The sequence below is a fragment of the Trematomus bernacchii genome, unplaced genomic scaffold (genome assembly GCF_902827165.1).
Source record: "Trematomus bernacchii unplaced genomic scaffold, fTreBer1.1, whole genome shotgun sequence".
In the NCBI taxonomy this organism is placed as follows: domain Eukaryota; kingdom Metazoa; phylum Chordata; class Actinopteri; order Perciformes; family Nototheniidae; genus Trematomus; species Trematomus bernacchii.
Genome location: NW_022987720.1, coordinates 16,033,494 through 16,051,328, shown reverse-complemented (window position 1 = coordinate 16,051,328; position 17,835 = coordinate 16,033,494). Strand labels below are relative to the sequence as shown.

The 17,835-nt window shown below is 41.0% G+C and overlaps 2 protein-coding genes and 4 non-coding genes across 7 annotated transcripts; all 6 read right to left on the bottom strand.

The window, feature by feature from the left end:
- Positions 1-1,150: 1,150 nt before the first annotated feature.
- On the bottom strand, positions 1,151-5,504 carry rpl3 (ribosomal protein L3). Its single transcript, XM_034142973.1, has 8 exons — positions 5,464-5,504; positions 4,473-4,665; positions 3,945-4,113; positions 3,471-3,606; positions 2,555-3,004; positions 1,957-2,052; positions 1,656-1,775; positions 1,151-1,274 (listed from the first exon to the last, which is right to left on the bottom strand). Exons 1-8 carry the CDS (start codon positions 5,464-5,466, stop codon positions 1,230-1,232), a joined length of 1,212 nt encoding a protein of 403 aa, XP_033998864.1. The 5' UTR covers positions 5,467-5,504; the 3' UTR covers positions 1,151-1,229.
- On the bottom strand, positions 1,363-1,490 carry LOC117493705. The gene has a single exon (XR_004557018.1). It is a non-coding gene; the product is annotated as a small nucleolar RNA SNORA54 (small nucleolar RNA).
- Positions 2,267-2,394, bottom strand: LOC117493707. The gene has a single exon (XR_004557020.1). It is a non-coding gene; the product is annotated as a small nucleolar RNA SNORA54 (small nucleolar RNA).
- On the bottom strand, positions 3,075-3,166 carry LOC117493709. Its single transcript, XR_004557022.1, has one exon. It is a non-coding gene; the product is annotated as a small nucleolar RNA U83B (small nucleolar RNA).
- LOC117493706 lies at positions 5,039-5,166 on the bottom strand. The gene has a single exon (XR_004557019.1). It is a non-coding gene; the product is annotated as a small nucleolar RNA SNORA54 (small nucleolar RNA).
- Positions 5,505-7,001: 1,497 nt separating the features above from the next.
- On the bottom strand, positions 7,002-17,384 carry slc25a39 (solute carrier family 25 member 39). Of its 2 annotated transcripts, XM_034143602.1 has the most exons (12): positions 17,188-17,382; positions 15,646-15,751; positions 14,062-14,121; positions 13,836-13,886; positions 13,108-13,217; positions 12,949-13,016; positions 10,538-10,662; positions 10,282-10,455; positions 8,808-8,917; positions 8,551-8,632; positions 8,383-8,463; positions 7,002-8,171 (listed from the first exon to the last, which is right to left on the bottom strand). In XM_034143602.1, the coding sequence occupies exons 2-12, from the start codon at positions 15,740-15,742 to the stop codon at positions 8,053-8,055; spliced, it is 1,077 nt and encodes a 358-aa protein (XP_033999493.1). In that variant the 5' UTR covers positions 15,743-15,751; positions 17,188-17,382; the 3' UTR covers positions 7,002-8,052. The 2 variants fall into 2 exon arrangements, with proteins under 2 accessions (XP_033999493.1, XP_033999494.1); XM_034143603.1 differs by lacking the exon at positions 13,836-13,886 and having other exon boundaries at positions 7,891-8,171; positions 17,188-17,384.
- Between the last annotated feature and the right edge of the window lie 451 nt (positions 17,385-17,835).

The following is a 17,835-nucleotide window of genomic DNA, read 5'->3' as shown; positions in this document are numbered from 1 at the left end:
GAAGGCTGCTCAAGAGCCACTATTTCAAGCATACTACGTCATCGAGTGCCGCCAAAGACTGTTCCAATGTCCAGCATACTTGGAATTCTACCGAGGCCGGCGTACTTCGTAGCGGGAAATTTCTAGGCTGCCCATGTGTAGACTCCGGTCTTAAAACCTTTGGCGGAAATCGTGCTCCATTTAAGGCGGGCGGGGCCTCGCATATGACGCACACCTGCACACCCGTTAGCCTGTTCCACCATTCTTCGTTTTCCGAGGCTAGGAAGGATTCTTGCCTCGCTTCTGAAGCATCTGACTCGGAGGTACATGTGCTACCAAGGAAGCGTCCTCGTCATTGAGAAACATCCAGTGTCTTGCTGTCCATCAGTTCTGCATAGGTGGCTGCTCTCCTCACAGCTGATGTCGACCTTTCAACTGCAATACAGGAGACTGGACATACAGGCTGATTAAGCAGCTCAGTGAGCTGTAACCAACACATTGGTTAAAGTAGTGTTCCTAAGATCACATTTGAGGTCATATTTTCACACTGAAGTTCAACCAGTCTAGAAATAGTCATTTTACAGTTTGAATGTCTTTCAAAATCAGAAGTTACATCCAAAACATGACCTTAAATAGTCCAGGATTTAGAATAAACCCCTAAATGAGGGGAGGCCCTCGTGATGGTGGGGTATTATGACTTTGGGCCAATATGAATTTAACGGTTCTAAAAAAAATGTTAAGCACAACCATTTAGATTAGTTTTATAAAGCATCTGCAGGAAAATGCTACACCTAATAAAAGCATTACTGATCCAAATCTAAGTTGAGGAGCCATTTTCTTTAAGAGAATCATGATTTGTTTTGCCAGGGTCATATACTTTACTACCTTGACAAAAATCCCTTGCCACTTCCAACTGAAGAGCAAGCTAGAGCATTGAAAACAAGCTACAAAAATACCTTGGAAAATGCCGTTTAATAGCCTTAATTTTCACTAAATTGATTTATCAACTTTAATACTTTTTAAGACCCCGCGGACACACTGACCAGATTTCCTCACCTCTGCATAACTCCTAATGCAGTTATACGTACACATCTTCAATATGTTTTTGAAATATGTTATATGTACACATCTTTGTCAGTATAATGTTTTACAAGAAGGATATGAAACAATCTTTGAGTTTGTTTTTTTATTAAATAGCTGCAGTACAGGAATGATGGCGACAGTCAAAGCAGCACAGAAGGTAGAGGACTTCAAGCAGTCTCTTCCTTGGTGATACGGTCCTTCTTGAGTGGTCCCTGTGAGATAAAAAGAAAGAGACTATCAATTGTTTGGCTATACTTTAGAATGATGCACATTTAGTCCATGTGTGGGCTCAGAGCAGCCAGATGTCTCCAGAGAGTGAACAGGGAGTAAGCACAGACAGCCACTCCCCTGCCTCAATGGGGTCACTATAGCACTGGAATGGAACCAACAGCTCATACTGAAGAAGAGCAAGATTACGAACAGTGCGGAGAAAATAAAATTGCTTCCAAATTCTTAATTGATATTGAGACTTCTTAAATTGTATGCTATGCTGGCAAAATGTGCATACAAATAAGTATAAAGATCTTAGAGACTAAGAAAATAAATTTGATGCAGAGGTATGCTTTTGTACAGCTTTCAGTACAAACTCTTACCATGAACGCCTTCTTCTCCTCCATGGTCTGGAAGCGGCCGTGGCCAAACTTGGAAGTGGTGTCGATGAACTTCAGGTCGATCTTCTCCATGGCACGACGGTTGGTCTGCACAAGCAGGGACTGGGAATACAAAAATAAATAGAGTTTAGCACTTGTGTTGGGAACTAAGTCAGTGATGTTATTTTAAGATATTCTTTAGAATAATTGACTCCCACCTCAGCAAGTTAAATACCAGGGGCACTCAACATCTGTCTGGAACAGTCAAACATGTTTCATATGAAGCATTGCAATTTGTCCTTACCTTGCGCAGAGTCAGCACCCTCTTCTTGACTCCCACAACACAGCCTTTAACCATGATGAAGTCATTGGTCACATCTCCATAGTGGACAAATCCACCCTAAAAAAAGAAGTAAAGTGAGTCACATCTTCTGCTTCTAATTGGTCAATGTAATTCAAGTTAACCACGCTGTTAGCATGGCTAGCTTAACATGTTCACGCTTGTCGGACACCAAAAGGAAGACACGGAAACCTTTAACACAAATATATACATTTTTCATAAAAGAAAACTAACTTTCTAAAACCTAATAAATACAACGTGTGGGCTCAGAGCCAGATGTCTCCAGAGAGTGAACAGGGAGTAAGCACAGACAGCCACTCCCCTGCCTCAATGGGGTCACTATAGCACTGGAATGGAACCAACAGCTCATACTGAAGAAGAGCAAGATTACGAACAGCGCAGAGAAACTATACATTCAAACAAGATTTGACATCTATCAGGATTATTGTAGAATAGGTCTTTAAAAAAAAAGGGAATGACTTAACTATAAATAAAGTGAGTCACATCTTCTGCTTCCAGGCAAGAGGACTTAAACAGGACAATTCCCATGACTGTCACTTACCAGAGGGTTGATGCTCTTGTTTGACAGATCGTACTCTGTGGAAGCATTGTTCTTCACCAGCTTGCCATCCTTGGTGTGGAAGCCCTGGCCAATCTTGTAGATCTTCTTGTTGATCTCTGTACGGTGATGGTAACCCTTCTGACCAGCACGGGCCACAGAGAAGGCAACACGGGAAGGATGCCAGGCACCAATACAGGCAACCTTACGCAGACCACGATGGGTCTTGCGAGGAAGCTTCTTTGTGCCCCAACGGCTGGTGACACCCTTGTATCCATGACCCTTGGTGATGCCAATAACATCGATCATCTCGTCCTGGGTGAAGACGTTGTTAACAGGCACGGCCTGTTCCAGCTTCTCACGGGCCCAGTCCACCTTGTCAGAGATGCTGCCTCCGTTCAGCTGCACCTCCATCAGATGAGACTTCTTCTGCGCAATGGGCAGCAGGCGCATCTAAACAGAAGAAATAAAATGCACTTCAGAACTGGGGCAATCATAATTCCATGTCAAGTGAAACATCTTTGTAGTCTCAGAAGGAAGGCAGCTGGAAGGTATCCTCATGTGTATCGGGCACCATGCCTGGTGCAATCATCCGTGGTCTCATCAATGACAGACAAGCAGGTAGGCCTGTCACAATTACTTGGATTTATCGTGCAATATCAACCTTTCGTTTAGCCCAATATTGGGAGATTCCTATATTTTTTGATTTACATTATACCACAATTCTTGAGAAAGTAAAGTCTTTTAAAATTGTTTTATTATGCCATTGTATTAAAGTGGCAAAAAATAGGTTTTAAAATGATAATGACGTGTAATCCAGTCATTTCTGGGACAATGCATTGTCCAAAAAATGCATTTATGGTGACAGGCCAACAAGCAGGAAAATGAACACCTCATTGTAATCATGAGCTTTACTAACCTGTGTGTGTGCAATGATGCGGATAACCTGGCAGTACTTCTTCATGGAACCAAAGTCCTTCTCCAGCTGCTTCTTGCCCTCATCATCCTGCCATTTCTTGCAGTATTTGGTGAAGGCCTTCTTCTTGGACTTGTACCTGAGACCCCACAGGAGGAGACACAGAGGTTGGCACAGGTTCTTCATAACCCAAGAGGGCCAGCGGAAGAACACAGTGCATAGCTGCTTGCCATCCCAATCCATGTGGAAAGGGGTGCATTCTCAGCTAATAAGGATTTCAGCTCATGGCACAGTTTCTAAGAAGCACTTTCCACTGGCCAGAGGAGCCCGGAGCTCATCAGGGCACATGGCACCTGAGCGGAGCTGCCACAGGAGGCACCGTAATGTTAGACTCACTCAGTGAAAACACAGGTCTATAATTTTCACTGGGCAACTAACTGCTTCAATGAGGCATTTAAATGTATTGTAGCAACTCACCAGTTCCTGTAGAATCGGCGCTTGCACTCTTCACTGACGTGCTCAGCGAAGATAGTCTTGAAGGAACGCAGGCCACGGGGTGTGCTGACGTAACCAACAACTCCAACCACAATCATGGGAGGGGTCTCAAGAATGGTCACAGCCTCAACCACTTCCTTCTTGTTCACCTCTGCAATAGAAAACAATAGTTTAGATATGAAGAACTTTCCTAGACTTATGACAGCTGTAGTATTTATTATATGGTATAGACTGCGCTCAGTGCTCGACATTCATCAAGGGGTATAAAACCCATTATGTCCGCCCGTCGAGTGGATCATCACAGGCAGTATTGAGAACACAGTAGAGTATTGAGTATTTTATGCAATGGGCAGAAAAGCTTTTCTCCAATTCCATTAGGAAATGTTAATTTCTACATCACAGCTGAATCTTTGGACTGACAAAGACATCTCAATAGTTTTTGATCTATAATAGTTATATTTGATCTATAATAGTTAGTTGCAAATTCATTTAAACTCAGAGTCCACTCACTTGAGCCAGGTCGGTCGACCTCGCGGACGATGTGGGTCATGCCGGCCTTGTAGCCCAGGAAGGCGGTCAGGTGCACGGGCTTGGTGGGGTCATCCTTGGGGAAGCACTTTGCCTTACCACGATGACGACGACTCCTCTTGCGGGGCAAGAAGCCCAGGGACCCGTGGCGGGGAGCCGAAAATTTACGGTGAGACTGGAGGGAGGAAAGAGTAAAGTTAGCCGGTTCATCCGCAGAGCCAACTGTGTATAAGTGCGGCCTCGCTCAACATTAAGTATAGAGGGTCTGAAATACAGCATGGTCGTATTTGGAATAACGCAAGTAAGTAGAAATGCGTTCTAATATAATAGTGGACAAGTTTAAAATCTGCGTTAGAATACAGGTCAATGTAATTAAAAGTTAACCAAGCCGTTAGCATGGCTAGCTTAACATGTGCACGCTTGTCGGACACCAACATGAAGACGCGGAAACTGTTTTTAACACAAATATATACATGCTATTGGTATACATTTTTCTTAAAATAAAACCAATGTTCTTAAACTTCAATACAACGTGTGGGCTCAGAGCCAGATGTCTCCAGAGAGTGAACAGGGAGCAGGCACAGACAGCCACTCCCCTGCCTCAATGGGGTCACTATAGCACTGGAATGGAACCAACAGCTCATACTGAAGAAGAGCAAGATTACGAACAGTGCGGAGAAAAGATCCATTGAAACCAGATTTGACATGTCAGGATTATTGGAGAATATGTCGTTTAAAAAAGGGAATTACTCCAAGTATAAATAAAGTAGCTGCCTTCATTGACTGCCATCTTGAAAGCAGCCGGTGTAGCTAAGTGTAAATACTGAATACTAAAATAATGAAAACAAATATATACATTATATTGGTATACATGTTCCATAAAAGTAATCCAATGTTCCTAAACTTGATTAAAACAACGGATGCTTAAGATGTGTAACAGATTCCTATACAGAGCGCAGGAAGGTAAACTCACCATCTTGTGTCCAGTCCGATTGAAAGAGGCCTACGTAAGGGATGACGCTTCTATTTATACAGAAACAATATCGCGGGAATCGGCGAGATTACCGTCTGACCCCAAGAGTCTTCTTCTTTGATATTTTACGGCAGTTTGCACCCTGTTGCATTACTGCCTCCTTCTGGATTATACTGTTCCTAGATTCTTTCTATCAGACCGGACCTACTGAGGAAACCAAATATGATTTCCCTCCCCTTGATGCTTTCTCCACATTCCAATATATATCCTATGTTGTCTTCAACTCTTCCCATTATCCTTAGCCTTCTCATCATTTCCTTTCGTTGTTGCGTATTTTTCCTGCATGCCAAAAAGACGTGTTAAACTGTTTCATTCTTATTGCAGATAGATAGATAGACAGGTACTTTATTGATCCCAATTTGGGAAATGTTTGCGTTGCAGCAGCATAATAAAACACAAGGCAATGTACATAAGAGTAACTAAGACACAGAAATAAACAGTCCAATATATTTCAGAAATAGAAATAGAAATAAAATAGCATTAACAAATTAAAAAGTTAAAAGATACAAATTAAAAATAATTACAGAACCTTGTCGGATGTTTCCCCTAGACCCATATAGTCTAGTTACAAACTATGGTTATATCTACAAATCAAACCGATACATAGATAACAGAGCAAATGAGGGGATACACATCAAATTAAATACATTATTTCATTTTACATAATGAATGCATAAAAAGACCGTACCTTAAAAACATTAAATTAAGATAAGATAAGAGATAAGATGTACTTTATGATCCCAAATTTGGGAATGTTTTCATTGCAGCAGCATAAAAAAACAAGGCATTGACATAATTAGAAATTAAAAGATTATAAATAAACAATTCTGAAGTAGAAACATCTCAAAATAGTAACAGAAATGAACCGGCATTGTGATTACAGTCAATCCAATCCGGACTGGATAACAGCCTCACAGTTCTAACCGCCACAGATTAGTAAAGCCATACATTAAAAAAAAAACAGTTTGAGAAAATATATATATAAATATAAGATGTCTTAAACTCAACAGCCACTAGATGTCATTGTTTGACCTCACAAATCATCTCACTGACATGGTCAAACAAATATTAATTAACAATTTATTGAGATATCCTACAAAAGGAGAAATGTCTTTTGTTTAAAAATGAGATCATTATTTTTATTTATTCTTTTTGTATTAAGTCCTGTGTTTATTGAGTTCTGTCGTATCGTAAGGGCTATATTAATTACAAAGTTGTGAAAAATGTGTCGCTGTCTGTAGGGCTTGGGAGGAGGGGTCTGTATTTGTTTTGTTTTGATACCTTTTGTGTATGAAAAGTGATTGAGGAGAAACTGCACAATATTGTGTTTGATTTTTTGCATTGTTATATTATTCTGTATACGTTAGAGTTTATAACCTTTATCGGTTTCTTAATCATAACTTAATGTACATATATTGTTCTTAATAGTCATGGTCATTCACAAACTTATTGGGGAGAAAATCACAGAATGCATAAAATGCAAGCCGTCTCAACATTTATTTCCATTTAATTCATTAAGAAAATCAGAGGAGACACATTTCAGGTTAAGGCATACATTTTTTGTTTTATGATCCAGTGTTGTATTTTTATATCATCTTTATTGTAGGACAGATATTCAAAGAATTTCACATGGAGGCAGGTACCAAACTGTCTTTGCCAAATTTGTCATTTTGGATCTGGGTGTGTTGGTTTCAGAAAAAATTGTGCTCAATTGTTCATATATTCTTGCAATATAATCATAACATGAAATGCTAAATTCTTTATATTTAAAGAAGGCTTGCTTCAATCAGGATTTGGGTCTTATTTACTGCCGCTTTCCTCCAGTTAATAGATTACAAACGAGGCTTGGATTCAACAAGCATGTACTTACCTTTCTGATTTCATTTCACAACACTTGTCTTGCAATTGTTTAATGCTCCAAGTGATCAAATTAAAACCAGGCCAATGTCATGCTTCACTGCTACAGGAATGCAGGGAATGCAGTGAAGACAATGCAGGGTGTAACAGTGTATCTGGATTCTGCACTGTAAACAGTTGAACACACCATGCAGTTGGTTCAGGCCATGTAACGTGGGAATGAGAACATTTCCCTCAGACTGATGTACTTTCAGCCCTTAAGAGGGTTTGTATTTTCCCACAAAGCATTTACATCTAACCCCAATTTCCTGCACATTAATGTTGTGCAGAGAAAGAGAAAATCAATCATTCTCTTATTTAAAGAAACTTTTTAAAAGTTTACTCAAGTAATCTACATGCATAAAGGTCGTGATACAAGAGTCTTCAGGCTTGTTGTTCAAGATTATTATTGTGTTCATGGATGTGAAGTGTGTGTCAAGTTTTATTAAAGTCTTTTCACATTTCCAGAGGGCAGATTTGAAGAGAGAGACATCCTTGATTTGTGGGTGAATCCTCTTCATTTTAGTTCGAACCAAACCAAATCCAGGTCCGTCTGAGACTTTGTCCCGACTGTCCTTAAGGAACTGTCTACATGTCGAGCTGTGAACAATCACCCAGCAGCACACGGAGCCTTCAGGATCCCAGTCGCTCTCGATCCAGGTTCACTTTTTGGAAGAAAGTCTTCCCAAACTCATAGGAGCTTATCATGACGGCACAGGCCGGGGCCACCTTGATCACCCTGGGCATGAAACCTGGAGAAAAGATCAAGTCTTAGTCAACACGTCATACAGGGGTGAAAGAAGTGCTTTGACATTTCACTTGATTAAAAGTACCAATAGTAAAGTCAAAGGAAAAATCAGAAGAAACATAAAAAAGTACAAGTACCTTGAAATTGTATTTAGGTAAAGTACTTGAATAAATGTTCTTAGTTATATTACAGCCCTATAAAGCACAAGTGTGTACCTGCAAAAAGGCCCCTGTAGCCCATCTCAGCCCATATTGACTTCATTATGTGCCATGTGGACGTTGTTTTCTTTGAGGCAACTAAGAATGGAAAAGTCGTGTTTAGAACATGCTACACACAAAAATAAATCAATTTGATTTGAAATCATTGAAGATAAAAGTACAGACCTCCCAGAGCGTCCATTTCTCCCAGCTGGATCTGTCTCCGTGTCTTCACCACGTCAAAAGGCAGCGTCAGGATCGCAGCGATCTAGACAGGAAACAGTCATATAATGGACAGGAAAACAATGGCCTGATTCTCTTTATATATCCCTGACGATGCATTCGCTGGTCACAGCTGGACCTGAAACTTGTTCTCTCACATCTTGAGTTTACTTGTTGCAACAGAGGTCAGGTGTGTCTTACTAATAAAGGCGAGTACTCACAGCTCCAGAGACGGCTCCTGCAGTGAAGCTGATGGAGAAGTTGGCCTGATTCATCCGGGACTGTTCACACAGCCGAGCCTTCATCAGCTCATAGTTAAACCAGTACAAAGCTGCAAATACACACAAACAGGGGCGGTTTGTACGCTGATTTCTTGCTTTAACCCACTGACATCTCACCACCTCCAAAATAACCAGGATGTTGTTTTTTCCATTTTGTGCACGTAAAAAAGAAAAGGTTTGTTTTGGGATTATTTCTAATCTGATTTGAGGGTCAAAGGTGTTTTGTGCTAAAGTGTTTGTAAACTACCTTGAGGCTAATTTGTGTGTGAAATGTAAACTGAACGTGAATATGTCTTCAACACTAGAACCGCCAACGGGTACATTTTACCCGCAGCTGTTTCTTGATTGTATGTCACTTTTTTTCAATAAAATATTCAAGTCTCCCAGTCCGTGACTTTTCCTGAAAGTGTGTTATGCAGCACCCTCTGTTGTTAAACATGGTCAATATTAAGTCAGATTGAAAAAATGGCCCAAAGCAACTGCTATAGCAACGCCTTTTGTTTACTGCGGTTCCTTATAGAGAGAGATAGAGAGACAGAGCGAGAGAGAGATAGATAGTTAGTTATAGATAGATAGATAGATAGAGACACCTTTAGCGATATTTTATACTTCATGCTATCTGCACAGTAGATATCATATGAAAGCTGAGTCCACATATTCTATTGGTATAAGTTTCATCACTGTGCGATCAAAACTCACTGTTAACCCTGTGTTCTAGTAGGATACATAAAATAACATTATACCTTGAAAATCAATGCATTCTAATAGCGGGTACATTTGACCCGTTGGCGGTTTTAGGTATACAGCGACCCCTGGCGGTTCTAGTGTTAAAAATGATCTGACAGACATAATAAATGAATGCAGGATGTCGGAACTTTAAGCATAGATGGTAGGGAGAAGAAGTATATAGAGTGGCGGAGATGTGTCTTTTCCCATCCCATACTGTATGTTAAGAAGACAAATATTGAGTACTATTGATTATTTGAGTATAAAACACTCAGTCTAGAAGGTGGTAGATAAAGTGTGTAGTTTTAATGGCAGAAGAACACTCACAAACTTCTCAAAGCACTCCAGCAGCTCAAGTTAATGCTTCACTTTCTCTCCCTCTGCTGGTGTTTCAAACTGTAGTTTTTGGTTCAAAATCCAGCAGATTTTCAAGAATACAAATAGTTAAATAGAATAACAGAGTGTTTAAACACGATTTGATTAAAGGTCGACTGAAAAATACTCAAGATATCAAATAACAGCAGAGGAGTGAAATACGCTGCAGGAGAGGTTTGACAAGTTTCTATTGATGAAAATACTTTTCATGAAGCAATATTGTAACAACCATGTTTGAAGTCAACAGCTAGGAATATAAAAGATTGTCTCGAGTATTATTAAAGTATATTGTGTTGTGTGTTGCTGCTCTCACCAGAGAAGGGTACGTCTCTGAGCACGGTGGGTCCCCAGCCCCTCCACAGGGACAGCAGCCCGCCCTGAGCCACAGCCGAGCGGATACACACGCGCAGCTCGCTGTAGGACAGCCGGCGGGACTGCATCTTGGTCCTGACCAGCTCCAGAGGGCTGATCACCGTCACAGCCCCCACTGCAACACACACACACTGGGAGTCAAAGATACACATAACATACTACAGTCAGGATATCTCTGTGTGATTTAGTGGACATACATCTGGCCAGACCCCCAGCAACAAGAGGGATGTGGCTGCCCTGGAAACCCAGGCCGTATCTCAGGAAGTCCCGCAGCTGGTCGTAGCAGGTGAAGTAGATGACCGTGGCAGGGACAGCCATCACCCTGCACAGAAACATGAACATGAATGAAGGACTGCACTGTACATTAAATGCCATAACAATAGAAAATGGAAATATTAAAAAGAGCTCCTGAAAAGTCCACTTTTTATTGATACAGTGTTTTCGTAGGACAGTAGCGCTACAAGCACATGATGACCTTATAGAATAAGATGCGTTGCTGTAGATTGAACTACCCAACAGTAAAATGCAAAATACATGTAAATATGGGACTTTTACATTTTAAAGTATTTTTTATTATTGTTTTAGTCTTTAATTAGAAGTTATTCATACTTCTTGCACTACTGTTTGTCTACAGTAAAATGTACTTCATTGGAGATTCATTCACATGGATGGACTTATGATTGATTAAGGCCATTATGTGTTTTTTTATTTGGCTGTACTTGCCAGTGCATACTTGTGATGATAATCCTGGATAATCCTGTGTTAAAGACTTCATATGTGACCTGCTCTATCGAAATCAGTCGCATTGACCCGAAGACACATTTTGAGTTGTATACACTGTTGGAAAGAGGAGATTCCTAGCTTTCTAATGATATCAGGATTGTTTTTGTACTCCAAATATTAAGCAAAATATGTCACATTATATAATGACTGTCACCGAGTCATCATTTTGAGAAAAAGGCCTTCAAAGTTTCCTCTTCTCTGGAATCCATCGATCCGATTGATTATTAGCGGAGCAAATGATCAAAATAGTCCAGAGGGAAAATATTTTCGTTTGGATTACTGGTCTGGGGGAAGCTCGCGAGTGTGTGTGTGTGTGTGTGTGTGTGTGTGTGTTTGTGTAATTTTGCATAAGTGTATATTGTGTTTGTTTCCCGGGGAAAACACTCACGAGAAACACCGGCTGTTGTTATGCTTGCTGTGACGTTAAGTTACTCCGTTCTCCGCTTGTAATTATGCCGTTACAAGCTTCATAGTTGTATTTATCATCTAAATTTGCCGAAACAAGTTTAATATTCTGAAAGCCAAGACTTTGTTTATTTGAAATCAGATGAAAACAAACTGTAACGGACCCTGCCGTGTTATCTATGATCAGTGGCGGCGCCAGAGCATTTTTGTTGGGTAATCTATGGTAGGGCTAACCCATACAGTGGTGGTGCTCAAGTCAGTATTTGCAATGTAATTACATACACGCTATATCGCCCCCCTTGACAGTGAAACGCCACGCGTGAGGTTTAGATTATTTCCCTTTCTCAATCAAAATGGAACTGTATGAAATAAAACGGCACATTTGTCTTGTAGTAAATAAAAAGGGATCACTGTGAACGTGACGTATGATAGTACACGTTGAAGATCCAATGGGGATACTGAATGGCGGTTTCGATTGATCTCAATCAATAAGGCATGACGCAGATCCAACGTTGCGTTGCTCTGATTGGCTGTAGGTCTATTCAAATTGCATTCGGAGGCATTTTGATCTGACCGCGGCCGCGCTGATATTATAACGCCAGAGAATTTCCACACCTTTAGTGTATAAAACTCCCCCACTATTTAGACTATTCCTTGCACCCCTCTTATAGCATAAGCCCGAATGGTCTCAACCATAGTGCACTTGTTGTTACAGCAGGATCAGTTTGTGTGCTGTGGACACGACCCGTATATCCGTGTTCTCAACATTTAGCATTTCGCTTATTATTTAATTGAATTTGCATCACTTTTCATGGTGGGGCTAAGGTGGGGCTAAGCCATTTCTTGGTATGGCTGTAGCCTACCCCAGCCATACCCTGGCGCCGCCACTGTCTATGATTACTATATGCCTTACATTCATAATTTCAGCCGGAGGGAGGGGGAGCTGCGCTGCGGAAGAGCAGATTGCGATTGAGAGGTGCCTGTCAACTTCCCTTTACAAGCTTCAAAAATGTATTTATCGTGTGATTTTGGAAATAAAAATGTTCCATATTCTGAAAGCCAAGACTTTGTTTATTTAAAATCAAACAAAACACCCGAACCCCGAAAAAATAGTTTTTTAGGCAAATCCACGTTTATTTTGAAATGAGCCGTTGCGACTTCCGACTGATTTCGATAGAGCGGGTCACATATTCTAAGCATTTTAATATGTTTAAATGCTTTTCCATTTGGAAAATACAAAATGTATATAGTAAACATTTTGTCCATGTAAATATGGCACCCAAAGTGAAAATAGGAAAGAACAAATGCTATTGGCCACTTATATCAGTATAATTTCCCCCCAAACAAAAATGTACTTTTCAACACATTTATTCTTAACTAATGGTGTTTTTCTTAATTAAATAAAAGATTAGAAACTCACAGTGTTGGTGGCAGTCCACTCCACAAAGATCTGAAACCTTCGTGCCGAGTTATTTTCACAAAGGCATCCTATGGAATAAACAAACATACTTACAAACATGTTGATTTATTTTGCAAGAAGATAGTGGCAAAACCAAGCTGCTGATGCACTAATACTCACAAGCGTCCCACTGAAATGTGTTGGTGTTTTGTACCAGCTGGTGCAACTGGTTCCAGTCTGACACACATAGACGTGATCCATCAGCCCGTTACAATACATGAAGCATTTCCCTGTGAGAGACAAAAAACCCACAGGGGTCAAAGGAGTTCAAAAGAAATATAAGCAAAGCCTACAATAACTGCTTGGCAACAGCTTTCACAGCAATCATCAGAGAACTGCTTTAATTAAAAACCATTAGAACGTTATGCATATGAAGTGTGATTAGATGTGGTGAATTTAAAATTAAAGCGAAGAGTGATAAAAAAACACATGAAATGCCAATGAGCACAGAGTCGCTCAGAAGATACTATTATTGTCATTGCCTAAATATTGACGTAACATTTGAGAAACTCTGAAAATTAGGAAACCCAATTAATATTTACTACGGCAGGATCATTAGTTAGCAGGAGTTAAAGAAATCTACTTCACGGGTCAGATTGAATTTCTTGTAAATTGTTGCTGGAACCTTTTCAGTGTTGTTTCGTGATTCTAAACGCCACCATAATGTAGAGAAGTGAACCAAAGCTGACTGTAACATGTGAATCTATTTGCAAAACAGCTTTGTTTTCATTGGCAAGAGTCGCTTGTTAGCTGAGCATGTGCCAACACAGAAAGCTGGACTGGGCCTACGGGTTTTCTTAGTCTTTTTTTAAGATATAGCATGCAGCGATGGCGGGTCAGATACTTACACTTGGATGTGCGAATGATGCCCCCCCATGAAGAAGATTGACGGGCTAAAGCTACGAATCAAAGCAAAAAGCAGGACACAGAAGAGCAGAAGACAAAAAGGACAGGTGTCAGTAAAGCATTGAGATACACAGGGCACTCAGACACAGCTGGTAACAGCAGAGTCAGTTTTTCATTAACTTAGTTTATGATCTAAAACCACAGAAGAAGACAAGCGCCTTGTCCTACCTTGGTGGAACGGTGTTTGCTGAGCCTGCAGCCTGATCTTCACAACGTCCAGCGGTGTGACTATAAGCAAATACATTGACAGATTGAATTATTATACACAGCGATGCACTCAGTTTTCACTTCACAGGGACACCGAGCTAAAACCCATGCAGTCTAAGTCCTGCAGTGAATTCTCCCTCCATGAGGTTATCCAGCCTTCAAAATGGCCATACAGTTCAATTAACACCTCACTCATACAGTTTAAACTAAAATTGAATATTATAAACTTCATGAAGGGAGTGAATATTAAAAGGTCCCATGTCATGGCCATTTCTACTGATCATAATTCCATTGTTGAGGTATACTAGAATAGATTTACATTGTGCAATTTTCCAAACTCACATTGGTTTCTCATACAGCATCTCTGTATAGTATGTGTATTCACTCTCTGTCCTAAACGGCTTGTTGGAGCTCCTGCCCCCCCCCCTCCCTGTGAGCCCAGTGTGCTCTGATTGGTCAGCTCGCCCACTCTGTGCTGATGAGTCCACCACCGTTACAGCAGAACATCAGTGGTTATGTGTTACAATGGCGTTTGTTAGCAACCAGAAAATAACACCAGTAATGACAAACAGATGAGAATGCTGCATGGGGTCTGGGTGCCGTGTTGGTGGGACGTTGCGGGGCTCGCTGCTGAGCGGACAGTGTGAGCTGGATTACTGGGGTTGTTTCCTGGTTGCTGTGTGGGGTCTGCGGGACGGCGGGACACGGCGAGGCCCGGCCTGAGCACACACACACACACACACACACACACACCCGCAGCCTGGCTGTGGGTCTGTCTGTGTGCTCGGACCGGGCCCGGGCCGGGCCTTGCCGTGTCCCAGGCTGAGAAATCCGCGGAGCTGCAGCTGAGAAAAATAAGGCTGAGTGTGTGTGTGTGAGGAGCTCCTCGGATTGGTCCATTTGGATCGTCGTTACATCACTTGGTTCCCGGAAGAAAAAAATGGAAAAAGAAAATCTCCAACGAGGCGTTCTGGGGCAGCATAGACAGGTATTTTCTGTGTTAGAGTTTTACTCCCTACAGGGTGTACTTTGAGGGTTTGTGACTCTGCAGACCGTTTACATGCAGAAAAACCTTCATAACACACAAGGGGACGGGTAATAACCAGAAAAGCATGACATGGGACCTTTAAAGTACATGGCTGCAATTTACTTAAATTGTCATACTGATTACTCTTGAGTTTTCTAGATTAATGGTATGTCAGAAGATTAAGTCATTACATTCATTTGTCCAGGCCAAAACACAAAGATATTAGGTTTAGTATGATATAAAACATGAAACCCTACATTAGAAGGGCTGAAAACAGCATCTTCTGCCATTATTGCATGAAAAAATATGTTTGAACAATTATGAGAATATTTGTTTTCCTTCTTTTTGACTGATCAGCAACTATACCAACTGTTAAGCCCTTTTAAAGGACTTTTTTATTTGACTGTAGCTTTAACTTTGTGTAAGACTCTGACGAAAATAAAGGCATTGTAAAAGACTACATTTCTAAACATACAGACATAAGCTGCTTTTCCTAGCTTTTGTTTCCATTATCTCACCAAAAATAGATGTGAGGAGGGCTCCAGTGCCAGAAGCCAGCATCTGCTGCACCGGAGAGATGGCAGCCACAGAGCCGCTGACCGCCCGCTCCCCCATCCTGCCCACCTGTCAGACCAAGGAGAACCAAAATAAACCCTCACAGTATGAACACTTTGTTCTGTAACTAACCTTCACAGAGCTGTTTTTTTAAACCATGTGGAACTCTTGTAGCCAGGGGTCTATTTCTCATTGTTATGTACAAAAACGAAATAAATAATGTTTGTGTCCTGCAGCTTCAGAAACCTAACACCCAGTTTATGTGCTGTTGTTTCAAAATGCTCAATGTGGAAGGCTCCTAAAATGCTACAAGTCAGTGTATTGGCAACACATGTCACATTAAAAAAGGGTATTCAACAAAGTTAACCAAAATGTCCTCCTTCAAAGAAATTGCATAATATTACACTGTAATAGAGTCAGACATATGTTAATGTGAGCTGACTAGGAGTAGTTGTTATATTGAGGTCATTGACACATTATGATAGCTTATCTACACCGTGCATGCACCAAGCAGACAGTGAGAGCCTCACCTCGCTTTTTGAGGGAGTGGGTTGTAGCATATAAATACACATTTAACATTAAATACTGAAATGGAACAAAACAAGTTAAAGTCAACTTGGAAATGTCTTAATGGAAGTCATGTCTTAGTTTGAATAAGTGTTTTTTGTTCAAATCATGAACAGGGTTAAGGGTTAATCCATAACAAGCAGAAAACAGTGACACTTTCTTTAGTGTTTCCTTCGTGTGTTGTTGCCATGTGTCCTCCTTTACCTGTAGTATTTATTGATGTATTTACATTTAAATATGACAGAGTCACTTGGCCCTGAGGGTTTTGCATTAAAAAAACAAAACAAAAAATGTCTCTAAAAGTGTCATAAAGTCAAAACTATTTTTACAATCAAAACCTGAAATGGTAAAATTTAAAATAGGTACTACTACATTTAAAACATAGTAAGAATTGTATTTTGAACCCGTCACTTAACATGTCACTAAATATATTTGATTGTTAACAAAATGAACTAAAATACTGCCATCAAGGACATTTTTGGGTATAATATGATGTCAATAAATATTAGACAAAATTGGAATTATAAATAGAAACCAGGTTTAAATTAAAATCCGACACTACTTAGCTTTTTTAGAAAAAATGTTATGCTGATATGCAGCGGAAACCATAAAGTGCATTTTATGACCAGCAGACACTGAATGTGTTTGGGGCATGGGGTGTTTCACCTTCACAGCGTTGCTTCACAATGTTAGCTAACGACACTCGTGTTAATGAAACAACATTTGATGACTAGGTTTTCATTGAAATCTGAAACTCAATCAATTAAATGACCTGGTGTTAGCTGTGTGTACCGTGTTTGTGAGAAATCCTTTAATGGCACACTGTGTACTTTTTTATCCACCATAAGCCAACTGTCAGCATGTCAGAGACATTTAGCTAACAGTGGCTAGCTAGCTTTCCAGGCAACGTTGTTGGGTTGTAAGATTAAGCTACTCACCTCTACTTTAGCTCCCAGCGTGTCTGTGAAATAGAGGGCTCTTCGTCCATTTCAGGGTAACGTTGACACATTTAAGAGCTAACGTTTAAGCTACTCTGTCGTGCTGCAACTTATTCGGGTTCTCCACTGCAGATAACATGTTTTGGAGTCGGGCTTAGGTCGCTGCGGGGGCACTGTACAAAATGTACTCTTCATTAATCTGTACAAAACTTCACTCAGCGATATTGCTGTGTAGTGCTGAAGAGAGACCCATCCGCTTGTTGTGGAGATCTGCGGTAACATGTCCGGGTCGTCTGGCCCCGCCCCCTCCCGTGCTGTAGCTCTGCCGCCGCCTGGTGGACATGTCATGTCAGCTGCCGCATGTAAACAAGTTTGGGTAACGCTTAATACCGAGTGCAACCATAAGTGCAACATACTGCATAAATACTCGGGACTGGAGTTCACGATGTGTTGTATTATTGACTGTGTACCAGTAGGCCTACAGTGTGTACCATAGGCCAGGGGCGGACTGGCCATCGGGACGTCCGGGACGAATCCCGATGGGCCGGTACTGAAGTGGGCCGGTCGGACGATGTGGGCCGCTCGGATAACTCACTAGCACCCCCCGTTGATAATTTACCGAGGTGGGCCGGCGGTACCGAAGTGGGC